Genomic DNA, 21,816 nt, shown 5'->3' on the forward strand with positions numbered 1-21,816 from the left:
GGGAATACAAACCTAACCTACATGTATACATTGTTGGTTATCACGTCACGTTAACCTGGGTTAATCCGACCAGATTGACAATAACAGCCATCTTTATATGTTTTATCGGTCAACCGAATACTTAAAGCATGTTCAAAACTTACAGATACAAACAGTTTTATATAAATTGTTATGGAAAAATAATCAACGTCAAAAAAACGATGTTAATAGTATTTATAATTATATAAAAACGTTCAACTTCACCTTATTTCCAAAGTTTGAATAATTATTAAGTAGCTAAGTTAATCTTAGCTAATGTGGCTTTAATTTTTCTTTACGATTTTGTTTTACGTTTTTTCGTAGGTTTCAGCGATCTTGCAAAAATTAAAAAACAAGATTAATGCTTCAGACACACAACAATTATCAAATGTTACTTCAACTTATTGAGGCAATTCAAAGAGGTCTGTAACAAGAACAAATGTCTACCCTTGTCCAACAAACCCTCTTGAAATCGTTATGATGTGCCCTTCATCCCAGATGACCTTACTTGCAAACCTTCATTGTTATTCACAAGTCGCCCTCATTATACATCCAAATAGTTGCCACTGCACAATATATAATTTGCTATGCGACACGCGGAATTCGTCAACATTTTTGCAGTTTATTTTGTACTGTTACACACACTTCCAAGGTAAGAAGGCGGGTTAGGGGCTCACAAACATGTTAAACCCGTCACATTCTGTATGTGCTGTCCCAAGTCAGGATTCTGTTGTTCGTTGGTTGTCGTTGTTTGTTGTCTGCATGTCGTAATTGGTTGTTTTGTAGTGTATAATTGTTTTGTCTCAAATCAGGTCGTTGGTTTTCTCGTTAGAGATAATTCACATGTTCCGGATCTATATAGATTATGCTGAACACACGTGCACACGCTGAAATGTCTCGCCTTTTTTTATAATCAAAACTGAAGTATAATAATGCGGTCAGAGACATATATACATGTGTATATTTGTCTCAGATGCGGTTAAGGTAAAATTTAAGGTGAATTAAACAGCTAAACCCGCCACATTATATATGTATATGCCTGTCCCAAGTCATGAGCCTGTAATTCAGTGGTTGTCGTTTGTTTATGTGTTACATATTTGTTTTTCGTTCATTTTTTTACATAAATAAGGCCGTTAGTTTTCTCGCTTAAATGGTTTTACATTGTCTTATCGGGGCCTTTTATAGCTGACTATATGCGGTATGGGCTTTGCTCATTGTTGAAGGCCGTACGATGACCTATCATTGTTATAATGTTTGTGTCATTTTGGTCTTTTGTGGAAAGTTGTCTCATTGGCAATCATACCACATCTTCTTTTTTTTATATATAAACCATTTTGACAGTTTCTGGGGTTTATGATTTGTTAAAAAAAAATCAGAAATTCGCCAATATCAGACCAAATGTGACACCACTGGCATCATAATCGGTAGCTTATCTTTCTTCCTTTGTTTGTATTATATATATCTGAAGTATTACCAGATAAGTCAATGTGTTCTCAGTTGTAGAATAGGTTACCCTTTTGTTTGGAAAAAATACCCAAATTAAAATGGAAGTAACATCTACATATATTCGTCTGTCGCTATATATATGTAAGCAGTAGTCTGTAAAATATATTAAACAAGACTTTACCCAAGCCTTTACTAATAACAATAAGATACATTATATAAATTAATGTGTTCTGTTTATATGCTCTGTGGTGTTAAAATGTTTTTAAAAAAATGTTCGAGTTATCCCTCTTTGTACAGAACAGGTCAACTGACTTATGATTATATTGGTTTCCTGATGAATCATTCCCAATCAGAATGACAGTTATGAGAATGAATGGATGAAAGTAGTATATCATATGTCTCTCTTTGTTATGATTTATATGCCTGTTTTAGAATTTGAAATATACTGTTTAAAAGTCTTTTCTCACACTAAGAACCTTAGTCTGCATACTATTCTTTTCTAAAGTTTTTTTTATAACATATTCTATTAATGATTCCATTTTGGTCCTAATATTTTGTCTCTAATGTTAACACAGTTCTTCACAGGAAAAGGTGTTTTATTCTTTAATTTATTTTATTGTTTTTATTTGTAGGATTATTGTAGATTTTGGCAAACATTGTAACAATTTATTTTATAAATTCTTCCCACAAACAATTAAGAATTAATGCCATTCTGTATATTATGCTATGATACCCAATAAATTAATCGCATAAAACAGTGACTTGTGGGGTGCACATTTGCAGATAGATATAGCAAGGATTTGTATAGTAAAAGAACCTTCTTACTTAATTATACAAATCCTTGGATATGACAAACTCATTGATATGGACAGACTAAGATAATGGTATGTATATTATATCAGTAGATCATTAGGACTTCCCTTCATCTTGCTCCAAACTTGGTAGACATTACATTTAAAAGTCCATTTCCCAATTAAAATAATCTATTTCTGTGCAAAGAATATTATCTAGTGGGAGTTAAATTAATATAACAATTCAGTCAGGTCTGCATTCAGTTCAATGTAATTTTCCAGTTAAATAATCATGTCAAAATTTTTTGGCAAATTTCAGACAACATTAACTTCAAAGTAATGAACTCATAATATGGTTCCTTCATCTCAAAAGATAGACAATTGAGTTGATTCACCAAATCATATTGTTTTCAAGAGATTTGCAACCTTTTTAAACCATGTTTTAAGATTTTATCTGTGGCACCTGACCCCTCGCTTATTAAAATTATGGTGAAAACCCCTCGCTTATTGAAATTATGGTGAAAACCCCTCGCTTATTGAAATTATGGTGAAAACCCCATGCTTATTGAAATTATGGTGAAAACTAAAATAAATGGTAAATGAGGAATATTCTAACATAAGTATTTGTTGATGTCAGTGGCCACTGTTAATTTTTTTCAAAATGCGGTCATTAATTTTGCAAAATTATGCCAATATAAATCAGTTTATAATAAACTTGTTATGCATTTACTTTTCTACATTGGCTAGAGGTATAGGGGAAGGGTTGAGAACATGTTTTACACGCCACATTTTTGCGCCTGTCCCAAGTCAGCAGCCTCTGGCCTTTGTTAGTCTTGTATTATTTTAATTTTAGTTTCTTGTGTACAATTTGGAAATTAGTATGGCGTTCATTATCACTGAACTAGTATATATTTGTTTAGTGGCCAGCTGAAGGACGCCTCCGGATGCGGGAAATTCTCTTTATATTGAAGACCTGTTGGTGACCTTCTGCTGTTGTTTTTTCTATGGTCAAGTTGTTGTCTCTGACACATTCCCCATTTCCATTCTCAATTTTATTCCCTACATTATTGACATCACTACTACACCACTTATGATACAATCTATTAAAATCTTTACAATTAGACATACATGTATTAACATATACCTTCATCAAATTATCATCACATTTAAAAATATTCAGATTTTAGGGCAAAAGTAAGGACTTTTGATAAAAAAAAAAAAATTTCACACTGATACTGTGTAAATATTCACTGCAAATAACTAAGTTAATCTATTATTAAAATACTGAAAAAGCAAAAGATCCCTCTAACATGTTTGACTTTGCTATATTCTGTATGTATATGCGCCTGTCCTAAGTCAGGAGCCTGTGATTCGGTGATTATCGTTTGTTGATGTGTTACATATTTGTCTTTCATTCATTTTTTGTACATAAATTAGGCCCTTAGTTTTCTTGTTTGAATTGTTTTACATTTGTAATTTTTAGGGCCATTTATAGCTGACTATGCGGTATGGGCTTTGCTCACTGTTGAAGGCCGTACAGTGACATACATGTATAACTGTTATTTTCTGTGTCATTTGGTCTCTTGTGGAGAGTTGTCTCATTGGCAATCATACCACATCTTTTTTGTTTACATGACTGAAGGTGCAGGGCTGAATAACCTCTTTGCAAATTGTAAATGCCAAAACAACTGCATACCAAATACCATTGACTTCTCACATGTAAGTTCCCTTTAACTAACAAACACAAACTTTTACATCTAAACAATGCAAAAGTTTCCAAGTCAATAAACCATTTAAGAGGGAATGCTATTACAATTGCATACTAAATATCATTGACTTAGTGTTATTGGTTACTGTAAAGTCAGAAATTATTGTGAGGTTTTTATAATTGCGAAAAATGCGACAATTGTTAACCTAATAATTTAATCTTGCATTTTGAAATATTTTATATGATTAAAACAGGATTTTTCTCAAAATGCGTAAAAAATTAAATTGTATTTAAGTCTAAACTGACAAAATCTCAATGATATATGCACACAATAATTTCTGAATTTACAGTAATCATAAACTGATCTAATTACAACTTTAAAATGTAAACTATGCAATTCAAAGGACTGGAGGACTGGGCAAAAAAAAAGCCATGGAAATGAAATGCATCACCTTACTCAGACAATTACAAAACATGTAAATTCAGCTCAAGTTTCTAAGTCAATAGACCATGACTGAAGGGGAAGGGCCAATTAATCTCATTGAACTTGATATGTGCCAATGCTAATACAACTGCATATCAAATACCACTGACCTACAAAATGTACCAATTGTGGGTCTCCTTGAATTGACTTATTAGCATTAAACCTCTACATGTAATATAAGCATAGATGTTTCATGTGTTGGCTCTCCAATAATTGGGAATCATTCATGGTTTTTTTTACATATGGAATTATTTGGAATAGCATTTTATATAATATGTAAACTATGCAATTCAAAGGACTGGAGGACTGGGCAAAAAAAAAGCCATGGAAATGAAATGCATCACCTTACTCAGACAATTACAAAACATGTAAATTCAGCTCAAGTTTCTAAGTCAATAGACCATGACTGAAGGGGAAGGGCCAATTAATCTCATTGAACTTGATATGTGCCAATGCTAATACAACTGCATATCAAATACCACTGACCTACAAAATGTACCAATTGTGGGTCTCCTTGAATTGACTTATTAGCATTAAACCTCTACATGTAATATAAGCATAGATGTTTCATGTGTTGGCTCTCCAATAATTGGGAATCATTCATGTTTTTTTTTACATATGGAATTATTTGGAATAGCATTTTATATAATACGTAAACTATTGTTGAAATCATACCACCAACATATTCTAAATTGTTGTGAAATGTTCCAAAGGTACCGTCCTGAAATGAATTACCCTTATATGTGGACTAACACATTATTTGGGGTCTTCCATGTATTGATTTATCATATCTAAGTTTACTTCCTAACAAGGTTCTATGTGTGAAAACACTGCTTCTGCACTGCTTTTAGTCTGTTTTGGTATATGTGACCTTGAACTTAGACATCATATTTGATAGGATCTTTCTCATTAAATAACATCTATCCTGGTTTAGGTGAGACCTAAATGGTGGCATTGTTGTCGGACCTAAATGGTGGCATTGTTGTCAGACCTAAATGGTGGCATTGTTGTTGGAGTAGTTAAAACTACTGTATCACTAGCCTTTCAATGCAGAGGTTGTATGTTCGAAGCCTCCATATGGCAATTAGTGCACTTGGCTCATCTTAATGGACTATAATTGTCAGTTGTCCTGTCAAAGGTTGTGGTTCTCTAACATACTACCACTAGCCAATGAATCCAAATAGATTGAATTGCAGCATGATTCCTTCAAGTTCCCTAATAAAACCTTTCACTTCCATTTTTTATCTGTGGCTTTCTACATTTTAAACTCAAACTAGATCAACATACCCTTTATTAATATTATGACTCCAGCCAACCCGGCTATACAATAAGATATGTGGTATGATTGCTGATGAGACAACTAATCTATATGTGCTCCAAAGTTCAAATGACGCAGATCATAAGCAGCTAAATGTTGCTGTACAACCTTCAACATTGAGCAAAATCAATGCTGTATACCAGGAAGTTTTCTATATAATCCCTAGGACAAAACAAGGGGAGATGATTCAAACAAGAATTAACAGACTAATTTATAACCAAATAATTTATGAAAAACAAATATGACAGACAAGTACTTCTTCTAAATGGAGTGTGTCCTTGGCATTGAAGCTGCAAATACCAGTTTTATGTTTGTCCTAGCCTCAAGGACATAGTTTGTCATCCAAATTGATGAATTAGGCAAGGGTCATGATATTTGTAACAAACTCACACCTTTGAAGAGGATGTAAATAAGGACCTTTCAATTTTTCAACAAACAGAAACATTTCTATGTATGTTCTTTATTAAAAAGAGAGACAGACATATGGTAACATAGAAAAACATGCACCCTGCATTAAAAAACCCTATAGGGGAAAAAGCATGGGTGTGTAATTGTAACAGATATATTCAAGAGTACAATTGTCACGAACAAACAGGGTTGTTAGTGGAAGAACTATATATTACATCAAGACTACCACATGTAAAATTGTCATGAACAAACAGGGTTATTATCAACAGTTTGAAAGTTCAATTAAATCAATTTCATGGACAGAGTTTTTCATTTTGTTAGATTTCTATTTTGTACTCTACAGAGCTGATGAAATACTAAACATTTTGAGTTTAATAAAACTTGATCAAAAACACCTTCAAATATTGGAGATTTATCTTGTTACACGGAAATGAGTATCTTAATAATTCTGTGACACTTAATTAAAATCAATTAATTTATCATTAATCACAATAAGAAACCTTAACCTATAACTTCTTATTAAAAGAGTGGGGTTAGGGTGGGGTGGGTGACGAAAAGAGGGTTAAATAAAACTTAAAATAAGGATGTTGACCAAGCTGTCACCATTATTCTGTACTCATTATATTTGGGACACGAAATTGGGCTTGGGGCAAATAATAATATCAGATGCATTTTTGTAGATGATGACTTGTAAATAAAATTTGAAATCCCCATGCCAAACCAAACCCTTTAATGCATTATCTAGACCTCTGTTTACAAGCTTTTTTTTTACAGAGCTCTAAAGAATACTTTCATCTTACTTTTTATACATCTGATATAACTTATAAATCTAACTTACATTGATACATAAAAAAATGATAACTAATATATTCTTAATTGTTGACCTTCGGTGCAGTGACAGAATTTACAAGTATGAAGAGAAAAGCAGGGGTAATCCCTCCCCTCACCCCTCAATCTCAGCCTGCTAGTCTCTCCATTCACCAATAAATGTTAGTCAGGAAGGCAACTAAAGCAATTCTGTAAAAAATAACAAAACATTTTATACACAAAATTATCAGATGCATATATAAAAAAAAAATATTGTTAATAAACCGAAAATATTCAACCCGCATTTCATACCACCCAGTTATTATCTAGAACTCTGTTTACAATTCTTTTTTTCTCTTTTTTTTTTTTTTTTTTCTTTTTTTTCTTTCTTTTTTTTTTTTACTTTTTTTTTTTTTTTTTTTACAGAGCTCCAAATAATAACTCTCTTCAAAACGTATACATCTGATATGAACAACATTTGTATAAAACCTTTACCAAAGGAACTAACCAGTTTGAAAAGATAAGCAGGGGTATTCCCTCCCCTTGTATAATCTCAGCCTGCCAGTCTTTCCATTCATCACAACTGGTGTTCCTGATAATTTACAGAACACTATAAAAAAGAGTGTTGTACATCTAGATTGGACATAGTGTGATGATAACTATAGAGATAATATACACTTGCAGTGCAACCTCAATTTTGTACTATGCTGAATACTTGTAGTTAATCTTCAACTAATATAAATACAATTTGAAATTCATATAATAACAGCTTTGTCTGTTTTCCCTGTTTGTTCTTTATTAACAGAAAAAGATTTTTTTTTTTATGAAATAATGCAAAACTCTGTCTCAAATAAATGTTAAAAGCATTTTCCATCCTCATTCTTATGATAATACTTCTTTATAAATAGTAATCATAAATGTATTCAAGATTGCATAATGAAACTGTACAAAATACCACAAATTATTTTTTTTACATTTTTTGACGTTCCACACAGATTTATTTATTTGTAACCAAAACATCTTCGAAAAAAGAGATTTAAACCAATGCCAGCTGCCTGATTGTTCTCGCTGGTCACATCAAAGTCTTAACATTAAATTGCTTCAACTACTTCCATGTATGACCATTTAAGCCCTGTAATGCTAAAACTGTAGGCCTCTGAAATTCTAATGTAATCGACATGTCTGATTAAATAGAAATAAATCTTTACAATTGACTCTCTCCTATCCTTCCCCTCTCTCTCTCTGTTGATTTTAACAAGAATAATAATATACTATATTGTGTGTCAATAATTGTTTCCAAGTTCATCTAAATGGCAAAATTAGTCTTCTTCTTTATCAGTTGATTTGTAAATTCCCAAGCAATTAATCTACTAAGAAACAACAAAATGTCAATTAAAACATGGAAATTAAATTGACAAAATAACATATTTAATTCTTATTGATATGTCAGAAACTATTCATTTCATATATACATATAATATTGATTGATTGATTGTTGCATGCTTAATGTCCAGCGGCAAATATTTCATGCATAATTAGAACAAGGTGGGCTTAAAGGAAATTGTCCATGACATTTTAATTTTAGTGTTAAACATTTATGCCTATAACTCAGAATAAGAGTATTAAAACTTGCTAGTTAATATTAATGTTTCTTTTCAAAATTCAAACAATGAAATAATTTGTCCAAGATTTAACAGTAGGATAAACAAAAGTATGATGATAATCAAGTTGTCATTGTATATTTGCAGGAGCAAATTCATATTTGACATAAATAGATAAAATACGAAAATAAGTAAGCATAATGAACGAGGTTGTTAAATGTGATGTATGCTTTTTGAGTGCTTCTTTATTAAACATTTGTTTGTTTTTGTTGCGATTAAGATTGTGACTCGGTGTTGACTGCTGAACCCCTATTTTGACATTTTTACCTATCATGTTTTATTCACGCATTGTTGTCAATGTAAGGGAATTTTCGGATTTTCATACAAGTGAGAGGTTTAGCGCTATAAAACCTGAGGTTCAATCTACCATTTTCTATAGAAGAAAATGTCTGTACATCTTTGTACCAATTATTTCAGGAATATGAAATTTGTAGTTCATTCTTTTGATGTGTTTATGCTTTTGATTTTGCCATTTGATTAGGGACTTTCTGTTTTGAATTTTCCTCGGCGTTCAGTATTTTTGTGATTAAACATGTGTTCATTACCATATTATTTTACTGTAAAACCTCACCTTAAAGTTGGTAATATAGTACTTCCGGGTCCTACTGTCCTCAGATCTTGTTATAGATCACATACAATTCTTCAAAATTTCCTGGATATCTGAAGAAGAAAAATTATGTTGAACAGTTACATCTTAAAAATGCTTATAAATATGGAATTTTAATTATAATTAAAAGTAGGACAACTTTTCACCCAAGTATATTAAAACATCCGATCAGGTACATTACATGTTGTTTTAAAATTTACCAGGCTGATTTTTTTTGTAATGAAGACTTTTGTCTCTATTACACATTTATCGTTTTCAAACACTCAAAATAACCTAAATGCTTATATATATAAGGTTAATAAACATCAGTGGTTGTGGTTTGTTTTAGTTTCACATATTTGGTATTTTTTAAATTTTTGTTACACAAGTTAGCTAGGCCGTTTATATTTTCTCGTTTGGATTGTTATACATAGTTATTTCAGGGCCTTTTATAGCGGACTAGGTGATATGGGCTTTGCTCAATGTTGAAGGCTGTACAGTGACCTATAATTGTTAATTTTTGTGTAATTTGGTCTCTTGTTGAGAGTTGTCTCATTGGCAATCATACCACATCTTTTTTACATCTACATGTAATCAGTGTAATGTTATGTATTTTGAGCATAATTACCTAGTCTTTTGCATGTAACAGCTTCAGACCCAGTTGTGATGTGCCAGCTTTCTGTGAGATTTATCAGTTTATAGTTCACTAGCACTGTCCATCTACATGAATACTGGTCACATCAATATAAATGTCAATAATTCACTTGCTGGTTCCAAGGCTGGTGTCAATATTAACTTGTCAGTCCAATTCCAAGTCTGTTTAATCCTGAATTCAGTCTATTCACTAAAAGTCAGTCAGTTTCATCATTTGAATATTTCATTGTCCACTATTCTGACTGGTCACATACAACATCATACAATAAGTCCATCAAGTCAATACATTTAAAACTGGTTATTATTAGAATATTTCATTATCACTATAGTTGTTACCTATTTGATTCCACACATCTTCTATCCTCGTGTCATTACTGGTATATCTTTTTTGAAATTGGCAAAAAAATCAAGTGGTTATTTAAGGGTTTTTTTTCAGAATATTTTGAATTTGAGATTTATAGCAAGCTTTTTCATCTTGCTAATTTATAAAAGTTTATTCATAAAATAATTTTATTAAAAGAAAGGGTAACTTTAATCATCTGTAGGGGAGCTTACAAAGTTTACAAAGTATACATAAAATTCACATGAAAGAAAGATAACTCTTACAGCCTTGTGGTTTTATCTGTGGTGGATAGTTCTCATTGGCATTCTTACTACATCTCAGTAGCTTTATTACCACATCTCATTGGCATTCTTAGCACATCTCATTAGCTTTATTACCACATCTCATTGGCATTCTTACTACATCTCAGTAGCTTTATTACCACATCTCATTGGCATTCTTACCAAATTGAAGTTGCATAAATATCACTACTCATTGGCATTTTTAGCACATCTCATTGGCACTATTACCACATCTATTTAGCTTTATTACCAAATATGAAATATCATTAGTCTTTCTACCACATCTCATGTGCATTCTTAGCACATCTCATTAGCTTTGTTACCACATCTCATTTGCATTCTTAGTGCAACTCATTAGCTTCATTACCACATCTCATTTGCATACTTATAAGTGCATCTCATTAGCTTTACTACCACATCTCATGTGCATTTGTAGAACATCTCATTAACTTTAATGCCACATCTCATTAGCATGATTGCAACATCTCATTAGCTTTATTACCACATCTCATTAACTTTATAACCAAATCTCATTGGCTTTCTAAGCACATATCTCATTAGCTTTATACCATATCTCATTTGCATTCTTAGTGCATCTCATTAGTTGTATTAACAAATCTTATTGGCATTCTAAGCACATCTCATTGCCATTTTTAGCATATCTCATTGGCAGTCTTAGCACATCTCATTAGCTTTATTACCACATCTCATTAGCTTTATTACAAAATCTCATTGGCATTCTAAGCACATCTCATTAGCTTTACTACCACATCTCATTGGCATTCTTATTGCAACTCATTAGCTTTATTACCACATCTCATGTGCATTCTTAAAAGTGCATCTCATTAGCTTTACTACCACATCTCATTAACTTTATAACCACAACTCATTTGCATTCTTAGTGCATCTCATTAACTTTATTGCCACATCTCATTAGCTTTACTACCACATCTCATTTACATTCTTATAAGTGCATCTCATTAGCTTTATTACCACATCTCATTTACATTCTTATAAGTGCATCTCATTAGCTTTATTACCACATCTCATTTACATTCTTATAAGTGCATCTCATTAGCTTTATTACCACAACTCATTTGCATTCTTAGTGCATCTCATTAGCTTATTACCACATTTCATTAGCTTTCTAAGCACATCTCATTAGCTTTATCACTTCTCATTTGCATTCTTAGCGCATCTCATTAGTTGTATTAACACATCTTATTGGCATTCTAAGCACATCTCCTTGGCATTTGTTGCCCATCTCATTGGCATTCTTAGCACATCTCATTGGCATTCTTAGCACATCTCATTAGATTTATTACCACATCTCATTGGCATATTGACCACATCTCATTGGCATATTAACCACATCTCATTGGCATTCTTAGCACATCTCATTAGCTTTATTACCACATCTCATTGGCATATTGACCACATCTCATTGGCATATTAACCACATCTCATTGGCATTCTTAGCACATCTCATAAGCTTTATTACCACATCTCATTGGCATATTGACCACATCTCATTGGCATGTTGACCACATCTCATTGGCATTCTTAGCACATCTCATCAGCTTTATTACCACATCTCATTGGCATATTGACCACATCTCATTGGCATGTTGACCACATCTCATTGGCATATTGACCACATCTCATTGGCATGTTGACCACATCTTATTGGCATTCTTAGCACATCTCATTAGATTTATTACCACATCTCATTGGCATATTGACCACATCTCATTGGCATATTAACCACATCTCATTGGCATTCTTAGCACATCTCATCAGCTTTATTACCACATCTCATTGGCATATTGACCACATCTCATTGGCATGTTGACCACATCTCATTGGCATATTGACCACATCTCATTGGCATATTGACCACATCTCATTGGCATATTGACCACATCTCATTGGCATATTGACCACATCTCATTGGCATATTAACCACATCTCATTGGCATATTGACCACATCTCATTGGCATATTGACCACATCTCATTGGCATATTAACCACATCTCATTGGCATATTGACCACATCTCATTGGCATATTGACCACATCTCATTGGCATATTAACCACATCTCATTGGCATTCTTAGCACATCTCATTAGCTTTATTACCACATCTCATTGGCATATTGACCACATCTCATTGGCATATTGACCACATCTCATTGACATATTAACCACATCTCATTGGCATTCTTATCACATCATGATCATCTTTACATTCTTCATTGATCACTGGACCAATTATTTTATAAATTTAGAGAATATACCTTTAACAGATTTTTAAATTGCTTTTCTCAAAATCTTTCCCAAAATATTATCCGAGTACCCATTTATAAGGTATTGATCCAAAGTTGTTGTAAAGGATTTATTTCAATAAGTTTATCTCCCCTTGATTTATTTCAATATGTTTATCTCCCCCTGAATAGGACAATTTGGTAAAGGATGTTTTTTTGTTTAATCAGACGTCAACACTTTTAATCAGCAATACCTTAAACCAGTACAAACATTTCAACAGAAACTTTGGACAACATTTAAAGACACTGAAGGTTGGTGGTTTTTCAGGTTCCATTTATATGGCTTCCGCCACCAATAAAAACTGGCAGCCTTGTAATAGGTAGGAGTACTACAAGTGGTGTTGAAACAGTCATATCTTTCCAGAAAAGATAAATAACTAGGTAGTTACTGAATTATGACAGGCTAGACTGGCTGTTGTTATACAAATTATTAAAGGGAGTTTTCCAAGGCAAACATTTATTATGCCTCATTTATGGGCATTATGTTTTCTGGTCTGAGCGTCTGTTTGTTTGTCTGTCCCGCTTCAGGTTAAAGTTTTTGGTTGAGGTAGTTTTTGATGAAGTTGAGTCCAATCAACTTGAAACGTAGTACACATGTTCCCTAGGATATCATCTTTTTAATTTTAATGCCAAATAGAGTTTTTTCCTCCATTTTCAAAGTCTACTAAACATAGAAAATGATAGTGCGGATGGGGCATCCATGTACTATGGACACAATTTTATATGTCTTTACCAAATAGGGAGGGAGAAAGGTTCAGGAGAGGAACCAGCAATCTTTAAAAAAGGGGGATCCAACCCAGGAGAAAGTGGAGGTTTTAAATATATATATCCCCATTCAAATGCTTTATCATTAAAAAAAAAGGGGGGGGGGGGGGGTCCAACCCTAACCCTTGGATTGGCCACTGGGGTCACAAAAATTTTAGACTTGGAAATAATTAAGAAATGTAATAGACCCATTATTTTAAAACAAGGACTTTCAGACTGGATTTGCATACCAAAAATAAAAATTGGTTTGTATCCCTACTCATATTCATATTGTTTTAACAAGAAGTTCTCTTTTTTGACTGAATACATTAATTTTTAAAGAAGACCTATCCCTCTACTAGACTAGTACCTTAAACCCTTATCTGAAAACTCACTCCATCAGTCTCTATTCCCTCTCCCCTCTCCCCTCTCATTTCTCTCCCTCTCTCGTCTTCCATCCTTTCAACCTATTTAATTAAGTACCAATTGTTAGTAATGGTTAGTGTTGATACTTTAAGAATAAGATTTTTATATTTAGATACCACCTGTAGAGGGATGGATAATTTTGCATGGAGACATACTTTTCAATTAAATATTTTGATTAACTTTTCAAACAAAAATATTTTTAAACCAAATATAAAAATTTATATGTTTTCTGTTACTACTAGGAATTGAACAAGGTAATGAGTAACAGTTCATTTTCAAATAAACAAATATAAAATGAATATGAATATTTTAAAAAGAATACTTTTCACTTCCAATTATAACCTCCTCAATGGTTCTATGCTTGCCTGATGTGTTGGAGGTAAAGGGCTTTTTCCCATGTATGGACCAAAGACTTTATAACCTCTTCAATGGTTCTATGCTTGCCTGGTGTGTTGGAGGTAAAGGGCTTTTTTCCATGTTAGACCAAAGACTTTATAACCTCTTCAATGGTTCTATGCTTGCCTGGTGTGTTGGAGGTAAAGGGATCTTTTCCATGTTAGACCAAAGACTTTATAACCTCCTCAATGGTTCTATGCTTGTCTGATGTGTTGGAGGTAAAGGGCTCTTTCCCATGTATGGACCAAAGACTTTATAACCTCCTCAATGATTCTATGCTTGTCTTAAGGGCAATTTGATCTAAAATTTGAAAATTTGAAAAATTATTTTTAACATCAGACATGATTTATGGTTTTATAAAAATTTAAAGGGAATATAGTATTTTTCCTTTTTATTTATAAATTTCCATACTATTTTAAATTTATCTTGAAATTTCCAAATGAAGGACAAAAGGTATAACATTATTTATCTTTATTTAAAATGTAAATTAACTATAATCTTTTGATGTTGTTTTTTTTTTTGTTGTTGGTTACTGTTCACTAACAAATATCAAAACAATCCTCAGAAATAAAAAAGTATACTCTAAATTATATTTAATTCAAGTTAAAAGAATGTATCCATTCCGTATCATGATATAATTAAATCCAAAATTTCAGTTAAAAGAATGTATCCATTCCATATCATGATACAATGTATAATTAAATCCAAAATTTCAGTTAAAAAATGTATCCATTCCGTATCATGATATAATTAAATCCAAAATTCCACTTAAAAGAATGTATCCATTCCATACCATGATATAATTAAATCCAAAATTTCAGTTAAAAAAATGTATCCATTCCGTATCATGATATGATTAAATCCAAAATTTCAGTTAAAAGAATGTATCCATTCTGTATTATAATACAATTAAATCCAAAATTTCAGTTAAAAGAATGTATCCATTCCGTATCATGATATAATTAAATCCAAAATTTCAGTAAAAAGAATGTATCCATTCCGTATCATGATATGATTAAATCCAAAATTTCAGTTAAAAGAATGTATCCATTCTGTATTATAATATAATTAAATCCAAAATTTCAGTTAAAAGAATGTATCCATTCCGTATCATGATATAATTAAATCCAAAATTCCAGTTAAAAGAATGTATCCATTCCGTATCATGATATAATTCAATCCAAAATTCCAGTTAAAAGAATGTATCCATTCTGTATCATGATATAATTAATTCCAAAATTACACTTAAAATAATGTATCCATTCCATATCATGATATAATTAAATCCAAAATTTCAGTTAAAAGAATGTTTCCATGCCGTATCATGATATAATTAAATCCAAAATTCCAGTTAAAAGAATGTATCCATTCTGTATCTTGATATGATTAAATCCAAAATTTCAGTTAAAAAATGTACGTATCCATTCCTTATCATGATATAATTAAATCCAAAATTTCAGTTAAAAGCATGTGTCCATTCCGTATCATGATATAATTAAATCCAAAATTTCAGTTAAAAGCATGTGTCCATTCCGTATCATGATATAATTAAATCCCGAATTCCAGTTAAAAGAATGTAATTAAATCCCAAATTCCAGTTAAAAGAATGTATTGATCCATTCCATATCATGATATAATTAAATCCAAAATTCCAGTGAAAAGAATGTATCCATTCCGTATCATGGTAAAACAAGTGAAACTGTGAGCTACTGCCCACTGAGGATACGCCCAACATATACTTCAGTACGCAGGAAGTTGTTGAGTTGCAAATCCAAAAACGCCTCACACAGTATAGCTGACCTTTATCAACCCTGAAACCAAATTTCAGAAATCCTTGTATTGAAGTTCCTGAGAAAAAGGTGACGAAAATTTTCAACTTAGCTATCATGTGTAAATGATACAAGCGTTCAGTAAACAGGAAGTTGTTAAGTAATGAATCTGAAACTGCATCGTACAGTAAAGCTGACTTTTATCAACCCTGAAACCAAATTTCAGAAATCCTTAAATTGAAGTTTCTGAGAAAAAGGTGACGAAAATTTTCAACTTAGCTATTATGTGTAAATGATACAAGTGTTCGGTAAACAGGAAGTTGTTAATTAATGAATCTGAAACTGCATCGCACAGTAAAGCTGACTTTTATCAACCTTGAAACCAAATTTCAGAAATCCATGAATTGAAGTTGCTGAGAAAAAGGTGACGAAAATTTTCAACTTAGCTATCATGTGTAAATGATACAAGTGTTCGGTAAACAGGAAGTTGTTAAGTAATGAATCTGAAACTGCATCGCACAGTAAAGCTGACTTTTATCAACCTTGAAACCAAATTTCAGAAATCCTTGAATTGAAGTTTCTGAGAAAAAGGTGACGAAAATTTTCAACTTAACTATCATGTGTAAATGATACAAGTGTTCGGTAAACAGGAAGTTTTTAAGTAATGAATCTGAAACTGCATCGCACAGTAAACCTGACTTTGATCAACCCTGAAACCAAATTTCAGAAATCCTTGAATTGAAGTTTCTGAGAAAAAGGTGACGAAAATTTTCAACTTAGCTCTCATGTGTAAATGATACAAGTGTTCGGTAAACAGGAAGTTGTTAAGTAATGAATCTGAAACTGCATCGCACAGTAAAGCTGACTTTTATCAACCCTGAAACCAAATTTCAGAAATCCTTGAATTGAAGTTTCTGAAAAAAAGGTGACGAAAATTTTCAACTTAGCTATCATGTGTAAATGATACAAGTGTTCGGTTAACAGGAAGTTGTTAAGTAATGAATCTGAAACTGCATCGCACAGTAAAGCTGACTTTGATCAACCCTGAAACCAAATTTCAGAAATCCTTGAATTGAAGTTTCTGAGAAAAAGGTGACGAAAATTTTCAACTTAGCTATCATGTGTAAATGATACAAGTGTTTGGTTAACAGGAAGTTGTTGTGTGATGAATCTCAAACTGCATCGCACAGTAAAGCTGCATTTTATCAACACTGAACCAACTTTCAGAAATTCTTGTATTGTTGATGCTGAGAGACTGAATGATGGCATGGATGGACAGACAGAGATAAAACAGTATACCCCCACTTTGAGGGTTTAATTTAATCCCCAAATTCCAGTTAAAAGAATGTATCCATTCCGTATCATGATATGATTAAATCTCCCAAATTCAGTTTTAAGAATGTATCCATTCTGTTTCATGATAATGATTAAATCCCCCAAATTAAAATTAAAAGAATGTATCCATTCCATATCATAATATAATTAAATCCCAAATTCCAGTTAAAAGAATGTATCCATTCCGTATCATGATATAATTAAATTCCGAATTCAAGTTAAAATAATGGACCCATTTCTGCATCACGATATAATTAAACCCCAACCACTTTATTTCTTTTTTTTCTATTTTTCTTAAAATCAATACATGTATTAGAATGAAAACCATGCATATTATTATTTTTTTTTTTTCTATTTTTCTTAAAATCAATATTAGAATGAAAACCATGCATATTATTTTTTTTTTTTTTTTTTTTCTATTTTTCTTAAAATCAATATTAGAATGAAAACCATGCATATTATTTTTTTTCTTTTTTTTTTCTATTTTTCTTAAAATCAATATTAGAATGAAAACCATGCATATTATTTTTATTTTATTTTTTCTATTTTTCTTAAAACTATATACACATTTGACACTATCCACATTCTCATAAATAATTTTTCTATTTCCTTCTGAAAATCTTTAACAAAAATAATGAAAAACAATTTTGAAATGGTCATTCCCCTTTTTACACAAAAATTTGACAACTTAACCCTTTCAACGCTACACAAAAAATGAACAATATGGCTGCTGCTGCTGCATTTTCTATGTTGTTTGCAATGAAAATGCACATCTACATTCAAACTGATATAACTTTTTTATTATTGCAGATATAGAAAAAGTTTGTGTATGTAAATTGTTCTCCTTATCCCAAACAATAAAATGACGACTTCCATTTTTACCTTTTGGTCATAATGAAATCTGTATATACAGGTAAACTACAGGTAAAATTAATTAACCTGTATTATTTATGTATACCACTCCTCTAGACTGGAATCTTTGTTGGTTTTTGTATACAACTCATAATTTTTACAGGTAAAGATTGTAAAATAAAATTTTCACAAATTTGTGGCTCTTGTTACCTTTGTACAGGTAAAAACCTTGATTACAGGTAAGTGCTTTCCCAGGAGCAATTTCTATGATTTCTATGGAATTGTTGTGTGATTAAATGGTCTATACTGGATTCATTGTTGAAAGAATGTGATTATATTTTGGTATACATGTTCATTATATTGATATACATATACATAAGTGTTTGTTTTTACCTATTTGACATATTTGCACCTGTATATCAAGGTGAAATACAATACAGGTAAAAAAAAAAAAAAAAAAAAAAAAAAAAAATCAGATTTTTTACATGTCCATGTCCTGTATTACATTGATTTGTATGATTGTGTAAATAAAATATTGCAAGCTGTGTTGTGTTGTGTAGTTTCTGTATAAAGACAAGGTGAATGAAACCCATGAAGTAAAAGTGTTCTCAATTTTCAAGCAACAAACACCACTTGAAACTGTGATACTGTAGTTATAATGGTTATTCATATAATTCTTGACTGGGTTCATTTTGATAGATCATGTAGATGGGAAGTACTGTAAACATTTGTAAATGTAGAAATAGAATTTAATAACTAGAAATAGAACTCTGTAACATTGTAAAACTTTGGCAAAGGTATTCAATTCATGTAAATAACAAAACGTTGAAATTTGTCATTGTGTTCATTCACTCTCTGAAGATGAAGATGAAGAGGTATCGTCAACCCCCAATTTTCTCTTGTAATCCTTTTTTGTGTGGTACTCATGAAAGCAGTCTGGAACACAAAGTGCTACGACACACTTAGGACAATAGAAAGAAGTTTGTGTTCTACGATTACCCTGTCTGTCCTTTGGCGCAAAATTGCATGCCTTACAATCTCGCAATGGCCTTTTACGCTTTGCCCCTTCCTTTGCCGGAATATACTGCGGAAAATGTTTTCCTGTAAGTCTCCCAATGGGTTCACATTTTCTCCCTTTGGTATTGTCTGGGAGAGGAGCATCAACTGCCTCATCGATGAGGGCGCGGATTAGACTTTGACGGAACATTTGATGCGTTCTTCGTTTTGCGGGCTTTCCATATTTCTTAAACAAGACGTACACATTCACTAGGAGAACATTAAATAAGTGAAAGAATAGAGTTTTCCACCACTTAACACTTTTACGTAGAACATCATAGTACTGGCAGATTTGGTCATTCATGTCTACACCACCCATATATTTACAATAGTCAACTACTAAGTTTGGCTTGAGCACAGGCTCGTTGTCCTTGTTTACTCTGTCTGTGACTATAAGTTTGGCCTCATGCATCGTAGAGAGCATATGCACATCACGTTTGTCATGAAATTTTATAGCTAATAAATTCCCCATTCGTCGAAATATTCCTTGTCCTTGTTTCAATTTTTTTACCTCTGTAAATGCTTTCGGAACTAGTTTTCTGTTAGTACGAACAGTACCACAAGCATAAGTATTTAGTAGGTCCAACTCATTGAAAAGTTCAGGACTACAATAATAGTTGTCCAGGTATACTTTATACCCCTTAAGTAACAAGCCACAGAAAGCTAAAAGTCCAACTACTAATTTAGTGGTGTGAGTACAATCCTCTCCAACATCTACAGTATCAGCATAAATACTGCAGCTACGCTCAGCATCAGCATCATATATATCAAATGCAACACAATAACCAGATCTCGCTTCACAACATTGATACAACTTTATACCAAACTTGTTGGGTTTCATAGGATTATATACCCTGAATTTAACTCTCCCTTTGAAGGGACATGTTCCTTCATCAAAACTCAGATTCTCTTCTGGTGTATAAACACTAAAAGTATCTCTCATCATAGAAATAAATGGCCTTACTTTATAAAGACGGTCAGTGTTAGCAAGATTATTGTCATTCAAATGTAAGTTGGCCAGAATATTCATGAACCTATCTTTTGCCATCATTTTACTGAAAAATGGGGTGTTGATAACCTCATCTGTTGACCAATAGGCATCTAGGTCACCTTTTCTAGTTAATCCCATTGAAATTATCAAAGAAAAAAATACTTTCATTTCGTCTATGGAAGTTGGTCGCCATTTTGTGATGCGAGAATTTGGTTTGAGTTCATCATTTTGAAGTCTCCTTTCAGCGTATAAGTTTGTTTGTACGACTAATGTATCCCACATTGAATTCTTAAATAATAAATTGAAGAAATCAATTGGCTGTGGGTCTTCTCCCAAGTCGATGTCATTATTTAGACCCGGCGTTCCAGTGAACGGAGCACAAAAGGGGGGCGTGTCAATTCGCGACCAACCATTCTGCTCATCTACCCCAACATTTATGTCTTTATCATCTTGTTCAAATACTATTTCGCTCAGTATATCATTGTCTGTAATTATATCGTTCAGATCAAAACCTTCAAATTCGCTTTCTTCGTCTGATTCACCGAAATATTCCTGTATAAAATCGTCTAGTTCTCCGTCGTCAATGAACGCCGCCATTTTGGCATCATATTTTTTTTTACTTTTTATTTCTCCGCCGGGCGCAATATTTTCCCAAAGAAAGTTTCATTTTTATAAGCACAATTGCGACCTAGACATATGCCCTTTAAGATTGACTAAAGTCTAGATGCCTTCCGGGTGATATACATACGATACATGCCGGCGAAACCGAACAACAACAAAAACGACTTATGCCGCGAATAGCAGCCTGGGACGGAGCACCTCATCGCGGCATATGCCGCGAATAGCGTTGAAAGGGTTAACTATGTTACATTTACAATAAAATTTACAAATTATTTAAAAACAACAAAATAGGGAAAGAGATATTCTGGTACCAAACTTACTTTTCTGAAACATGTGTATCCATTTCTTTGAGTTCAAAGTTCATTTTAAGCCAATTCTGTCATCAATACAAACTGAACAATTAAATTTGGATTCCAATGGATATCAGATAACAGTAAATTTGGAGCAGGCAGTGCACCTTTGAATTTGAATTTGATCTTTTTGTGTTTTAACGCCACTGTAAAGCACTATACTTTGGCTATTTCATGGCAGCCAGTTTGTATTGGTGGGGGAAGCCAGAGTGCCTGGAGAAAACAACTGACCGTCAAAAGGAAAACTTACAACCCTAAGTCAATTAAGATTGGAGTCATGTGCACCCGCACAAGCAGGGTTCGAACTTACTACCTCAGTGTTGACTGGCTAGTGATTACAGTAGTTAATACTTAAGACCACTTGGCCACTGAGGCTCCCATGTTCCTATGGATACCTTATTTACATTGGTAAGACACATGGGATGTTCTTATGGATACCTTCACAAC

The 21,816-nt window shown here is 32.5% G+C and overlaps 1 protein-coding gene and 1 long non-coding RNA gene across 3 annotated transcripts; both read right to left on the reverse strand.

The window, feature by feature from the left end:
• Nucleotides 1–8,225: 8,225 nt before the first annotated feature.
• Nucleotides 8,226–14,468, reverse strand: LOC134700097 (uncharacterized). Of its 2 annotated transcripts, none has more exons than XR_010103773.1 (3): nucleotides 9,856–14,468; nucleotides 9,213–9,301; nucleotides 8,226–8,347 (listed from the first exon to the last, which is right to left on the reverse strand). It is a non-coding gene; the product is annotated as an uncharacterized LOC134700097 (long non-coding RNA). The 2 variants fall into 2 exon arrangements; XR_010103772.1 differs by having other exon boundaries at nucleotides 8,226–8,350.
• Nucleotides 14,469–18,203: 3,735 nt separating this feature from the next.
• Nucleotides 18,204–21,252, reverse strand: LOC134700128 (piggyBac transposable element-derived protein 4-like). The gene has a single exon (XM_063561498.1). It carries the CDS (start codon nucleotides 20,993–20,995, stop codon nucleotides 19,196–19,198), a length of 1,800 nt encoding a protein of 599 aa, XP_063417568.1. The 5' UTR covers nucleotides 20,996–21,252; the 3' UTR covers nucleotides 18,204–19,195.
• Between the last annotated feature and the right edge of the window lie 564 nt (nucleotides 21,253–21,816).

Source organism: Mytilus trossulus, unplaced genomic scaffold (assembly GCF_036588685.1).
Source record: "Mytilus trossulus isolate FHL-02 unplaced genomic scaffold, PNRI_Mtr1.1.1.hap1 h1tg000122l__unscaffolded, whole genome shotgun sequence".
NCBI classification, from domain to species: domain Eukaryota; kingdom Metazoa; phylum Mollusca; class Bivalvia; order Mytilida; family Mytilidae; genus Mytilus; species Mytilus trossulus.

Excerpts from the sequence above, each read along its gene's own strand:
- LOC134700128 (XM_063561498.1), bottom strand. The coding sequence starts at position 20,995 with ATGGCGGCGTTCATTGACGACGGAGAACTAGACGATTTTATACAGGAA.